At 49.6% G+C, this 13,262-nt stretch overlaps 1 protein-coding gene across 14 annotated transcripts in view; it reads left to right on the top strand.

The window, feature by feature from the left end:
- The window catches only part of KDM2B (lysine demethylase 2B), a 159,243-nt gene that overhangs the window by 27,622 nt on the left and 118,359 nt on the right, over positions 1–13,262 (top strand). For 10 of the 14 annotated variants that reach the window (XM_063614629.1, XM_063614634.1, XM_063614630.1 and 7 more), the window contains 2 exons: positions 6,481–6,659; positions 7,138–7,244. In XM_063614629.1, coding sequence (XP_063470699.1) covers positions 6,481–6,659; positions 7,138–7,244 — 286 coding nt within the window. Of the gene's footprint in view, positions 1–6,480; positions 6,664–7,137; positions 7,245–13,262 lie in introns of all 14 variants that reach the window. The other 4 variants (XM_063614628.1, XM_063614626.1, XM_063614632.1 and 1 more) reach the window with 1 other exon arrangement.

The raw sequence follows: 13,262 nt of genomic DNA, 5'->3' as shown, positions 1-13,262 counted from the left end.
CCTGTAATCCCAGCTACTTTGGTGGTTTAGGCACAAGAATTGCTTGAACCAGGGAGGTGGAGGTTGCAGTGTGCTGAGATCGTGCCACTGCACTCCAGCCTGGGAGACAGAGCGAGACTCTGTCTCAAAAGAAAAAAAAAATTACCCCAGACTAGTTATTCTTTCTTTTTTGATACTTTGACACATGCAAAATAAATAACATTTTCAGGGTCTTAAGGTATAATTTTGTAAATTACTATATCCTCATAACTAAATGATATGATTAAACATTATTTTAAATTGATATCCATTTTTTTTTTTTTTTTTTTGAGATGGAGTCTCGCTTTGTCGCCCAGGCTGGAGTGCAGTGGCGCAATCTCGGCTCACTGCAGGCTCCGCCCCCCGGGGTTCACGCCATTCTCCTGCCTCAGCCTCCCGCGTAGCTGGGACTACAGGCGCCTGACACCACGCCTGGCTAATTTTTTGTATTTTTAGTAGAGACGGGGTTTCACCGTGTTAGCCAGGATGGTCTCGATCTCCTGACCTCGTGATCCGCCCGCCTCGGCCTCCCAAAGTGCTGGGATTACAGGCGTGAGCCACCGCGCCCGGCGATATCCATTTTTTATAAAATAGGATTGCTATCTACTCTTTTTTTAAATTTTTTATTTTTTAACATAGAGTCTCACTCTGTCACCTAGGCTGGAGTGCAGTGGCACAGCCATTGCTCACTGTAGCCTCTGCCTTCCAGGCTCAAGTGATCCTCCCAAGTAGCTGGGACTACTGGTATCTGCCAACATGCACAGATAATTTTTAAATTTTTTGTAGAGATGGGGTCTTGACATGTTGTCCAGGCTGGTCTTGAACTCCGGGTCTCAAGTGATCCTCCTGCCTCAGCTTCCCAAAGTGTTGCGGTTACAGGTGTGAGTCACCACACCCAGCCTACTCTTGCATTCATCAAATATTTGAGTGCCGCACGAATCCCAGATCCAGATGTTCTTTTGTTTTTTCTGGTCCACATTTGGACTAAGATTGAAAATCATAACTTGTGGATTAATACCTGTGTGCATGTGAGAGAGGTATATATACCTGGGATTAAATGAGAGTATAAAAGTGTTATTTAAAGTATGTTACAGGCTGGGTGCGGTGGCTCACGCCTGTAATCCCAGCACTTTGGGAGGCCGAGGCAGGTGGATCACCTGAGGTCAGGAGTTCTAGACCAGCCTGGCCAACATGGTAAAACCCCGTCTCTACTGAAAATACAAAAATTAGCCGGGCGCGGTGGCAGGTGCCTGTAATCCCAGCTACTCGGGGGGCTGAGGCAGGAGAATCGCTTGAACCTGGGATGCAGAGGTTGCAGTGAGCTGAGATCGTGCCATTGCACTCCAGCCTGGGGGACAAAAGAGAGACTTTGTCTCAAAAAAAAAAAAAAGTATGTTACAAAGGGCAAGTATCGTGATATATACAAGGTATACATTTATTTGGAAACACTCCCAGATTACTTGCCATCTCTGAGACTCTCCATTTTAAAAAAGTAAAAAGTTTCATTGAAATATGTCACAGACCATACAATTCATTTTCCCCCCACTTTTTTTTTTTTTTTTTTTGAGACAGGGTCTGGCTCTGTTGCCCAAGCTGGAGTGCAGTGGCACGGTCATGGCTCACTGGAGCCTCAACCTCCTGACGCTCAAGCAGTCCTCCCACTTCAGCCTTCAGAGTAGCTGGGACCACCGGTCTGGGTCACTATGCTTGGCCAATTTGTGTGTGTGTGTGTGTGTGTGTGTGTGTGTGTGGAGCTGGGGTGTCACTATATTACCCAGGCTAGTCTCAAACTTCTAGGGCCAAGCTCTCCTTCCAGCTCTGTCTCTCAAAGTGTTGGGATTACAGGTGTGAGCCACCGAGGCCGGCCACAACTCACTTGTTTTTAGTATATTCACAGAGTTGTACAACCATTATGAAAGTCAATTTTAGAACTTTTTCATCATTCCCCAGAAGAACCCCACACCCATTTGCATATTGAATATGTCGTAGGGTCCTAAGCAGTCCGTTCACTGGGACTGGCCAGCAACGATTTAACTGGCTGTGACGCTGGGCAAGTCCCTAAACTTCCCAGCTCCTCACTTTCTCTACCTCTAGTTACAGATGAAACTGACCGACTTGGTAACACTACCTACCTGTAGGTGCTCCACATGAGTGTGAAATGCATGAACTCAGTTATGTCTTAGGACAGGTCCTGGGCTGGCTATTTTTTCCCCATGTTATAGATGAAGAAGAAACTGATTCCCAGAGAAGCCAAGAGCCCGAGGCACAGGCTGGAGGCTCCACTGGGAACTGAACCCTCTAAATTTTAACAGTGTGTGGGTAGGGGTAGCTGAGCTTGGCCTTCAGTGCTGACTTGCAGGACTCTGGGGTCATGATTTTAGTGCCCTTTATCCTGTTTGCTACCTGCCCAGCAGACCCCTTTGCACAGGGAGCTTTGCAGACATGACCTTGAGCAAGATTAGGGAGGAGAGGTGGGTGGAGGTGGGAGGCTGGCCAGAGAGCGAGAGCGGGGAGGGTACTGGGGTTCTTTCTTTTTTTTTTTTTTTTTTTTTTTTTGAGACAGAGTCTTGCTCTGTCGCCCAGGCTGGAGTGCAGTGGCGCAATCTCAGCTCACTGCAAGCTCCGCCTCCCGGGTTCACGCCATTCTCCTGCCTCAGCCTCCTGAGTAGCTGGGACTACAGGCGCCCGCCACCACACCCGGCTGATTTTTTGTATTTTTAGTATTCTCAGGGTTTCACCATGTTAGCCAAGATGGTCTCGATCTCCTGACCTCATGATCCGCCCGCCTCGGCCTCCCAAAGTGCTGTGATTACAGGCGTGAGCCACTGTGCCTGGCTGGTACTGGGGTTCTGACAGCAGAGTTTCTGCCAGGTGGGCCTCCTGGAAAATCTGAGTGGCGCCCACGTATTCCAGGCACCTGGGTAAGGAAGGAGCTAGCTTTGCCAAGATCAAGGCCAGAATATCCAGCGAAGAACGGGGATGCCCCCTGGTGGATCTGCACTCCAGACGCCAAAACAAAAGCTGTTTTCCCCTGGATCCACTGCTTGCTAGGGTCCATGGGGAGGGACCTGGCCACTGGTGTGGTCTGGAAACTTTTTTTTTTTTTTTTTTTAAATTAGGACAGAGTCTCACCATGTCACCCAGGCTGTAGTGCAATGGCACAACCTCAGCTCACTGCAACCTCCACCTCCTGGGTTCAAGCAATTCTCCTACCTCAGCCTCCCAAGTAGCTGGGATTACAGACGTGTGCCACCACACTTGGCTAATTTTTGTATTTTTAGTAGAAATAGGGTTTTGCCATGTTGGTCAGGCTGGTCTTGAACTACTGACCTCAGGTGATCCACCCATTTCGGCCTCCAAAAGTGCTGGGATTGCAGGCATGAGCCACTGCACTTGGCCAGGTCTGGGGTCATTTTTCAACCTTAGCATGTGATCAAGATTCAGTATTCGGGGGATGGGAGAGGAACCTGGGCTTAGGCATTAGAATGTATTGGATTCAAATCCCGCTCTGCTGCTCACGAATTGGGCATTCCTGGGCAAGTTAGTTGTCCAAGCCTCAGCTTCTCCTCCATTAAATGGGTGTAACTGAAGTTCTGCTTCACAGAGCTGTGACCATGATGAACCTAACACAAGATAACATATGTAGAGAACCCGCCTGTGCTGACACGCATAGTAAATGGTAATGGTTGTAACTGGTAGAAAGAGTCTGCTCTGGGGCGCTTGAGCCAGTTGCTGTGTCTCTGGGCCTTGGTCTCCCCATTTGTAAAACAGAGACTGTCTTTTTTTTTTTTTTTTACATTTTTTTTTTTATTTTTTTTTTGCACACAAAAACAATAAACATTTTCTAAAAATACAACAAACAAAAAGATGCGTATCAAACATATTAGGAAGGTTGCACATGGGAAGACGGGGAATGGAAATGGGGAGTGGGAATTAAAATAAACGAGAGAGGGACTTTATATGGATCAGTGATAATAACTCAATCCTCTATTTGACGAAGAAGGAGAAGGAAGAGGAAGAAAAAGAAAGTGGGATAAAGGATCAGAAAGGGAGGAAAATAGAAAAAATTAGAGTATGACTCCAGGGTAGACCTAAAACAGAGACTGTCTTACCTTGCTTTTCCAGGTTGCTGTGAAATTTAGATCTTGAACACAAAAGAGAAATACCCAAGTTCTCTTACATACTCAAGGTGTTACTTTCTTTTTTTGTTTCCTTTTTGTGGAGAATGTGGTCTCCCAGCCTGGGCAACTTAATGAAACCCTGTCATGCTGTCATGCTGGGCGCGGTGGCTCACACCTGTAATCCCAGCACTTTGGGGGGCTGAGGCGGGCAGATCACCTGAGGTCAGGGGTTCAAGACCAGCCTGGCCAATATGGCGAAACTCCATCTCTACTTAAAATACGAAAATGAGCCAGGCGCGGTGGTGCATGCCCATAATTCCAGCTGCTTGGGAGGCCGAGGCAGGAGAATCACTTGAACCCAGCAGGCGGAGGTTGCAGTGAGCTGAGATTGTGCACTATACTCCAACCTGGGTGATAGAGCGAGACTTCGTCTCAAAAACCAACCAACCAAACAAAGAAAACCAAAACCCTGTCTCTACAAAAAATAAAAACCTAGTTGGATGTGGTGGTGCCCCCCTGTAGTCCCAGCTATTCGGGAGGCTGAGGCTGGAGGATCCCTTGAGCCAGGGAGGTTGAGGCTGCAGTGAGCCATGATCGTGCCATTGCACTCCAGCCTGGGTGACAGAGCCGAGATTCTGTCTCGAAAACATAAAAAGAATGAAATCTTGCTATGTTCCTCAGGCTGGTCTCAAACTCCCAGGCTCAAGCACCATCCTCCCACCTCTGCTTTTCTAAGTACTGGGATTACACAGAGTTACTTTTATTTTTCAGTTCTGACCACATGAAAGGCTATGTTTATTTATTCAACAAATATTGACCATGGGCCTTTTAGAGGGCAGGTTCAGTGAACGGGATGAGACTATTACCCATATCAACATCTAAGTTCCATGAGAGTTCTGTCTAGTTCAAGGGCCGGCAAACTTTCTCTATTAAGTGCCAGAGAGTAAATACTTACAGGTTTTCAGGCCATTTGGTCTGTGTTGCAACTACTTAGCTCTACCGTTGTAGCATGGAGCCAGCCCTATACAATATGTGAACCAATGACCGTGGCTGTGCACCAGGAAAACTTTGTAAATGGACCTGAGAATTTGGGTTTCATACAGTTTTCATATCACAAAATAGTATTCTTTTGATTTTTCCCCCTCTGTTAAAAAGAATGGAAAACCCCTCAAAACTTACGGCTCTTGCAGGGAAAAAAAAAATCTAGGCCAGTTGCGGTAGCTCATGCCTGTAATCCCAGTACTTTGGGAGGCTGAGGTGGGCGGATCCCTTGAGGTCAGGATTTCAAGACCAGCCTGACCAACATGGCAAAACCCCATCTCTACTTAGCAAGGTGTGGTAGCACATGCCTGTAATCCCAGCTATTCGGGAGGCTGAGGCATGAGAATTGCTTGAACCTGGGAGGTGGAGGTTGCAGTGAGTCGAGATTGCACCACTGCATGATCTCAGCCTGGGCAACAGAGTAAAAAAGAAAGTTAAAAAATTCCTAACTTCTGGGACACACGAGGATAGGCCGTAGGCTGGATTTGGCCCTTGGGCTGTCATCATATGGTGGCCTTTGGCTGGTTTAACCTGTAACCTGTTGAGGTGGCTGTGAAGAAAGGTGGTCACTGGCTTCTTGGGATTTTCTTGTTTATATATTTATTTCCTTTTCTTTCTTTATTTTCTTTCTTCTTTTTTTTTTTTTTTGAGACAAAGTCTTGCTCTGTTGCCCAGGCTGGAGTGCAGTGGCGCCATCTCAGCTCACTGCAACCTCTGCCTCCCAGGTTCAAGCTATCTTCTTGCCTCAGTTTCCTGAGTAGCTGGCACTATAGGCGTGTGCCACCACGCCCGGCTATTTTTTGTATTTTTAGTAGAAACGTTGTTGGCCAGGCTGATCTCGAACTCCTGACCTCAGGTGATCTGCCCTCCTCGGCCTCCCAAAGTGCTGGGATTATAGGCATGAGCCAGCATGCCTGGCCATCTTTGTGTTTTTAGTGGATACAGGGTTTCACCATGTTGGCCAGGCTGGTCTCAAACTCCTGACCTCAGGTGATCCCTCTACCTCAGCCTCCCAAAGTGCTGGGATTGAGCCACCATGCCCGGCCGCCTGGGCCCCTTTAGGTAGCTTTTGAGGTCATCATGGACTGGCGTGGAGGCCATGGTAGTGCAGGGAAGCAGGTGGGTGGGAGACAGATCCAGGAAGGAAAGCCGACGGGGTGAGGTAATTGAACAGACGAGGAAGAGGGGTGAGGACTGTGGGGAACCGTGGAGGAGCAGCTTTTGTTTAGCGAGGGGCTCCCATGTAGGATCTGGAGCCTTAAGCCAGCAGGAACAACCAGCGTGTGGCTTCTGCCCCCAGGGAGCCGGCGGCTTGTGGACGTGATGGATGTGAACACCCAGAAGGGCACGGAGATGAGCATGTCCCAGTTTGTGCGTTACTACGAGACGCCCGAGGCCCAGCGGGACAAGCTGTACAACGTCATCAGCTTAGAGTTCAGCCACACCAAGTTGGAGCACTTGGTCAAGCGTCCGACTGTGGTAGGTCTGGGGCCCAGGTACCCTCCCCAGATACCTTCCACCTCATCTCCTTCCCTGTCCCCCTGCCACCTGGGCTGTGCCTTGCAAAAAGGCTCATGTGGGTGTGGCTGGCTGGGCTTGGCAGGCATAGGGGTGACTAAGGTTGGTAACGTGGTTTGTAGAGACAGGGATCTTGCTATGTTGCCCAGGCTGGCCTTGAACTCCTGGGTTCAAGAGACCCTCTCACCTTAGCCTCCCAAAGCACTTGGATTAGAGGTGTAAGCTACCGTGCCCTACCCCCAGCAACTCTTTCATCTCCTTCCCTTCTACAAAGTGTGGGTCCTGTCATCCCTGCTCTTCCTTCCTCCCTTGTTGGGACTATTGAGCCCACAGTGGACGGGTGGAGGGGGTGGGGACCAAGGACTCCCCAGGGAAAAGGGGTATTTCTGTCTGGCTCGGCAGTGGAGAAATGCAGTGCTCACACTGGTCTGGCTTTCAGGTAGACCTGGTGGACTGGGTGGACAACATGTGGCCCCAGCATCTGAAGGAGAAGCAGACAGAAGCCACGAACGCCATTGCAGAGATGAAGTACCCGAAAGTGAAGAAGTAAGACCACCTGGCTGGTGGCCAGAGCTGGCAGGGGTGACCCCCAGGCTTGGGGAGGTGGGAAGGAGGCTCCTGGCCATCAATGAAGGCTTGAGCGTCACAACCGCTCCCGTTCAGAACTGAAGGACTGTGCCTATGGGTGCACAGCTGGGACAGGAGGGACGGGGTCCTTCGCGTGTGCAGGTTGGCTGAAGGGGCTCTGATGTCTGCTCTGGGACCAGCTCCCCTGGGGATCTGTGATCTGAGGAGGAGTGATGGCAGACGCCTCTGCATTGGTGTGTGTGTCTGTACGCAAGGGCACAACTGTGCATGCTTTTGTGCACTCCCTCCATGAGACATTGTGTCCTGGGAGTGGGCATTTTTGGGGGACCTGCCCACATTGGATGCTTTGGTTTTGGTGAGCAATGGGGAAATACCTGGTGTTCTTTTGTTCCTTGGCGTTGAGACCTTGAAGCTTGTACCCAAAATAACCTTTCCCAAGCGTAGTCCAGGGGCCACCTGCTCACCTGATGTACCTTAGACAGTGCCCTCTGAGCAGGAGGTTGGCACTAGGTGGAGAAGTTAACCATGGTTCATTTTTTTATTTTTATTTTTTTCTGAGACAGAGTCTTGCTCTGTATCCCAGGCTGGAGTGCAGTGGCACGATCTCAGCTGACTGCAACCTCCGCCTCCTGGGTTCAAGCAATTCTCCTGCCTCAGCCTCCCGAGTACGGCGCCCGGCCAACCACGGTTTAATAGCAAAGACATCACAACATGTGGCGTGACCAGCAAGTCCTGAGACTGGTTATTTAACACGGGCTGTAGCACCTTTGAGCCCCTCCAAGTTCAACGACTTGAGTAACAGAACTTTTGGGAGGAGGAAGTCACCTTTGAGGCTTCCAGCTCTGTTTCCAACTCTGAAAGGGGAAAGGGGCTGGGCATGGTGGCTCACACCTGTAATCCCAGCACTTTGGGAGGCTGAGGCGGGCAGATCATGAGGTCTAGGAGTTTGACATCAGCCAGACCAACATGGTGAAACTCCGTCTCTACTAAAAATACAAAAATTGACCAGGTGTGGTGGTGCATGCCTGTAATTCCAGCCACTCAGGAGGCTGAGGCAGGAGAATCGCATGAACCTGGGAGGCGAAGGTTGCAGTGATCAAGCCACTGCACTGCAGCCTGGGCGACAGAGCAAGACTCTGTCTCAAAACGAAAAAAAAAAGGAAGGGGAAGGAGACACAGGCTGTCCCAGGCAGGGCCATTGCTCTAGGCTTCCTAGAAGAGTTGGCGCTGGCGGCCTGAATCCATTAGCATCTGTCTGCTCAGCCCTGCTGCCAGGAATGCCCCCAGGAGCTTCAAGGCTGTGAACTTTTCATTCACTCAGCCCTTAATTCAGTGCATAGTGAGTGCGGACTGCATGCCAGGCTTTGTAAGGGAGGCCAGCAGGCTGGCCCTTGGGCTTCTCAAGGTTTTGCTTTCAAGCTCTCTCTCTCTCTTTCTTTAATTACTTTGTAGGCGGTTTTCCTCCCCTTCAAGCTGAAGCTCCATCCACGCCTTGGATCTGGGCTGCATCAAAGGCAGAGACTGGGTTCGAGGTGGGGAGGGAGCAGGGCTTGTTTTCAATTCCATTCTGTTTGGATTCAGTCGCAGCAAAATTGACAGAGCTCCTGGGATGGGGAAGTAAAAACAGGAACAAGACTACAAGCTCCTACCCTCTGGAGAACGTGCTGTGCCTCGCGTAGGGGCCTGAGGTGCAGCTCCAGTCCTGGGAGGGGAACAGGGACTAGAGGAATCCCATTTGGCTGGTGTCATCGGGGGATATCCCCTTCTTGGAGGGGATATTCCCTTCTTGGAGAGGACATTCTGCCTGAGCTTCGAATGACAGAGGAGGCCAGGTGCGGTGACCTGTAATCCCAGCACTTTGCGAGGCCGAGAGGGGGCAGATCACCTGGGGTCAGGAGTTCGACACCAGCTTGGCCAACATGGTGAAACCCCATCTCTACTAAAAAAATAAATTAGCCAGGCGTGGTGATGGGTGCCTGTAGTCCCAGCTGCAAGAGGCAGAAGATTTGCTTGAACCTGGGAGATGGAGGTTACAGTGAGCCGAGATGGCATCACTGCACTCTAGCCTGGGTGACAGAACGACACCATGTCTCAAAAAAAAAAAAGACAAAAAGGCTGGGCGAGGTGGCTCACACCTATAATCCCAGCACTTTGCAAGGCCAAGGTGGGTGGATCACGAGGTCAGGAGATCGAGACCATCCTGGCTAACATGGTGAAACCCTGTCTCTACTAAACAAACAAACAGGCCGGGCGCGGTGGCTCACGCTTGTAATCCCAGCACTTTGGGAGGCCGAGGCGGGCGGATCACGAGGTCAGGAGATCGAGACCACAGTGAAACCCCGTCTCTACTAAAAATACAAAAAAAAAAATTAGCCGGGCGTGGTGGCGGGCGCCTGTAGTCCCAGCTACTCGGAGAGGCTGAGGCAGGAGAATGGCATGAACCCGGGAGGCGGAGCTTGCAGTGAGCCGAGACTGCGCCACTGCACTCCAGAGCCTGGGTGACAGAGCGAGACTCCATCTCAAAAACAAACAAACAAACAAACAAACAAAACCCAAAAAAAATTAGCCGGGCGTGGTGGCGGGCGCCTGTAGTCCCAGCTACTCGGGAGGCTGAGGCAGGAGAATGGCGTGAACGCGGGAGGTGGAGCTTGCAGTGAGCTGAGATCGTACCACTGCACTCCAGCCTGGGTGACAGAGCGAGACTCTGTCTCAAAAAAAAAAAAAGGCAAAAAAAAAAAAAAAAAATGACAGAGTAGATGGGAGAGAAATGAAAAGGGCCCTGAAAAAAGGCTGTGGGACTCAGAGATTATTAGTTAGAAGCAGATGATGGCTCATTGATTGATTGAGATGCTGCTTCATTGATTGGTTGATTGATTGATTGATTCATTCAGCACCTATGTCTTGAGCCCTTGATTGGTGCTGAGTACTGGGGTTTACAGTGGGGAGGAAACCAGAAGAGGTTCCTGCTCTCCTGGAGCCTACACAGTGTATGGGGGAGACAGATGTAAATCCAGTCATCACAGAAATAGATGGGAACTTGCAGCTGCGATGAGGCCCACAGTGCCCCAGAGGTGGTACTAGGGGAGGAGATTCGCCCAGTCAAGGTGGTCGGGGAAGGTGTTCTGAGCTGGGGTCTGAAGGCTGAGCGGGGTTACTTAGGTGAAGAAGACTGGGAGGGCTTTCCTGGCTGTGTGTAGTTGACTTGGGATGGTGGGGAGGGGCAGGGGACCTGTGGAAGGAAGGCCAGTGGGGCTGGAACAGAGGCAGTGAATGCAGGGTGGGTGTGGGGTGGGCCAGGCAGAACAGAGGGTCTGCATTTCCTGTAAGAACAGCTGAAATCCTCTCCAAGATTTTGAGCAGACAGAAATGTGTTCAGGTTTGCATTCTGCAGGTCCTCCTGTTGCTATGGGGATTGGATGGCGTGGGGGCATGTGAACATGAGGAGGCCACGGCATAGTGTGGAATTGGGAGTGATGGGCAGGGAGAGGGGAGGGGATGAGGGTCCAACCGGACATAGATTTAGGAATGCAAAAGAGACTGCGCTGGGTGACATAGATTTCAGTTTCATAATTAATGCCTACCTCGCCTTCCTGAGATACTCAGCATATTCTGCACTTTATTGAAAGATTCCTTTAAATAGTAAGCTCTATTAATATATTTAGGATCCTATCTAATTACCAAAAAAAAATGAGGCTCACACACTTCCAGTTTTTTTTTCTTTTTTTTTTAATCTATTGTCTGTCACTGTGCACACACGGCCAGTTTTCTAGGACCATTTGTCTTGGGGTCGAATTGTGTGGCAAATAGATCTACGGACCCCGTCAGTGGCCATGGGAACTGGTTAGAGGATTTGAACCTCGTTAGGAAGGAAATTGTCATCTTGGAAATAGTCCATTTGTTTTGCTGAAAAGAATACCGATTTCAGTTAATAAGCAGGGTAAAAAATCCCACCCTATGAAGTCCTCCGGGATCATAGAACAGTTCCGTAGAATTTAATTAAAATGACATTGTTTCTAGAAATCATGGCGCTTTCATGCTGGAGGCCCTAGAGGGTAGAGGTGGCTGTCAGCACACCCGAGGGAAGGGCTGCAGTAGGGAAGAGAGAAGTGACACAGGCACACGACTGCTTCCCCCACCTGGCTCCAGGACTTTTGGTGATGGGCTTAGGAATTTTTTTTTTTTTAAATTTTTATTTTTTTAGAGGGAGTCTCACTCTGTTGCCCAGGCTGGAGTGCAATGGCACCATCTCGGTTCACTGCAACATCTGCCTCCCAGGTTCAAGCAGTTCTCCTGCCTTAGCCTCCCAAGTAGCTGGGATTACAGGCACCTGCCACCACACCCAGCTAATTTTTGTTATTTTTGGTAGAGACAGGGTTTCACCATGTTGGCCAGGCCTGTCTTGAACTCCTGACCTCAGGTGATCTGCCTGCCTTGGCCTCCCAAAGTACTGGGATTACAGGCGTGAGCCACCACACCTGGCCGATTTTTTCTTTTCTTTTTTTTTTTTTTTTGGGACGGAGACTCACTGTGTTGCCCAGGCTGGAGTGCAGTGGTATGATCTCAGCTCACTGCAACCTCCACCTCCTGAGATCAAGCGATTCTCCTGCCTCAGCTTCCCGAGTAGCTGGGACTATAGGCATGCACCACCACGCCTGGCTAATGTTTATATTTTTAGTAGAGACGGGGTTTCACCATGTTGGCCAGGCTGGTCTTGAGCTCCTGACCTCAGGTGATCACCTGCCTTGGCTTCCCAAAGTGTAGGGATTACAGGTGTGAGCCACCATGCCTGGCTAGGAATCTTTTTGTTTATTTGTTTTTTATTTTTTAGAGACAGAGTCTTGCTTTGTTGCCCAGGCTGCAGTGCAGTGCACAGTCCTAGCTTACTGCAGCCTCAAACTCCCAGGACTCCTCCTACCTCAACCTCCTGAGTGATCCTCCTACCTTAGCCTCCTGAGTAGCTAGGACTATAGATGTGTACCTGGCTTTTTTTTTTTTTTTTTTCTTTGAGACAAGGTCTTTCTCTATTGCCCAGGCTGGAGTGCAGTGGCGCGATTGTGGGTTGCTGCAACTTCCTCCTCCCAGGCTCAAGCAATCCTCCCTTCTCAGCCTCCCGAGCAGCTGGGACCATAGGCACACACCACCATGCCTGGCTAATTTTGTTAGATATGGGGTTTCGTCATGTTGGCCCAGGCTGGTCTTGACCTCCTGGACTCAAGTGGTCCACCGACCTTGGCCTCCCAAAGTGCTGGGATTACAGGTGGGGTGTGCCACCACTCCTGGCTTAATTTTTTTTTTTTAGACGGAATTTCGCTGTGTCGCCAGGCTGGAATGCAGTGGCATGATCTCGACTCACTGCAACCTCCGACTGCCTGGTTAAGTGATTCTCCTGCCTCAGCCTCCTGAATAGCTGGGATTACAGGCATACGCCACCATGCCCAGCTAACTTTTTTATTTTTAGTAGAGATGGGGTTTCACCATGTTGGCCAGGATGGTCTCGATCTCCTGACCTTGTGATCTGCCCGCCTTGACCTCCCAAAGTGCTGGGATTACAGGCACGAGCCACCAGGCCTGGCTGATCTTTTTAAAAATTAAAAAAAATTTTTTTTAATTTAAATTTTTTTTTTTAAAAATTTATAGAGATAGCAGCAGGGGGATCTCTCTGTGTTACCCAGGCTGGTCTTGAACTCCTGGCCTCAAGTGATCCAGATTGTTACAAATATGGGTGTGAGCCACCATGCCTGGCTGGCTTAGGACTCAGTGTTTTTCTTTTCTTTTTTTTTTTTTTGAGAAAGAGTTTCACTCTGTCGCCCAGGCTGGAGTGCAGTGGTGAGATCTCAGCTTACTGTAGCCTCCACCTCTGGGGTTCAAGCGATTCTCCTGCATCAGCCTCCCAAGTAGTTGGGACTACAGGCTCCCGCCATTACGCCCAGCTAATTTTTTTTTTTTTTTTTTTTTTTTTTTTTTTTTTTTTTTTTC

The sequence above is a fragment of the Symphalangus syndactylus genome, chromosome 13, assembly GCF_028878055.3.
Source record: "Symphalangus syndactylus isolate Jambi chromosome 13, NHGRI_mSymSyn1-v2.1_pri, whole genome shotgun sequence".
Taxonomy (NCBI): Eukaryota; Metazoa; Chordata; class Mammalia; order Primates; family Hylobatidae; genus Symphalangus; species Symphalangus syndactylus.
This window is presented reverse-complemented; position numbering and strand designations above follow the sequence as displayed.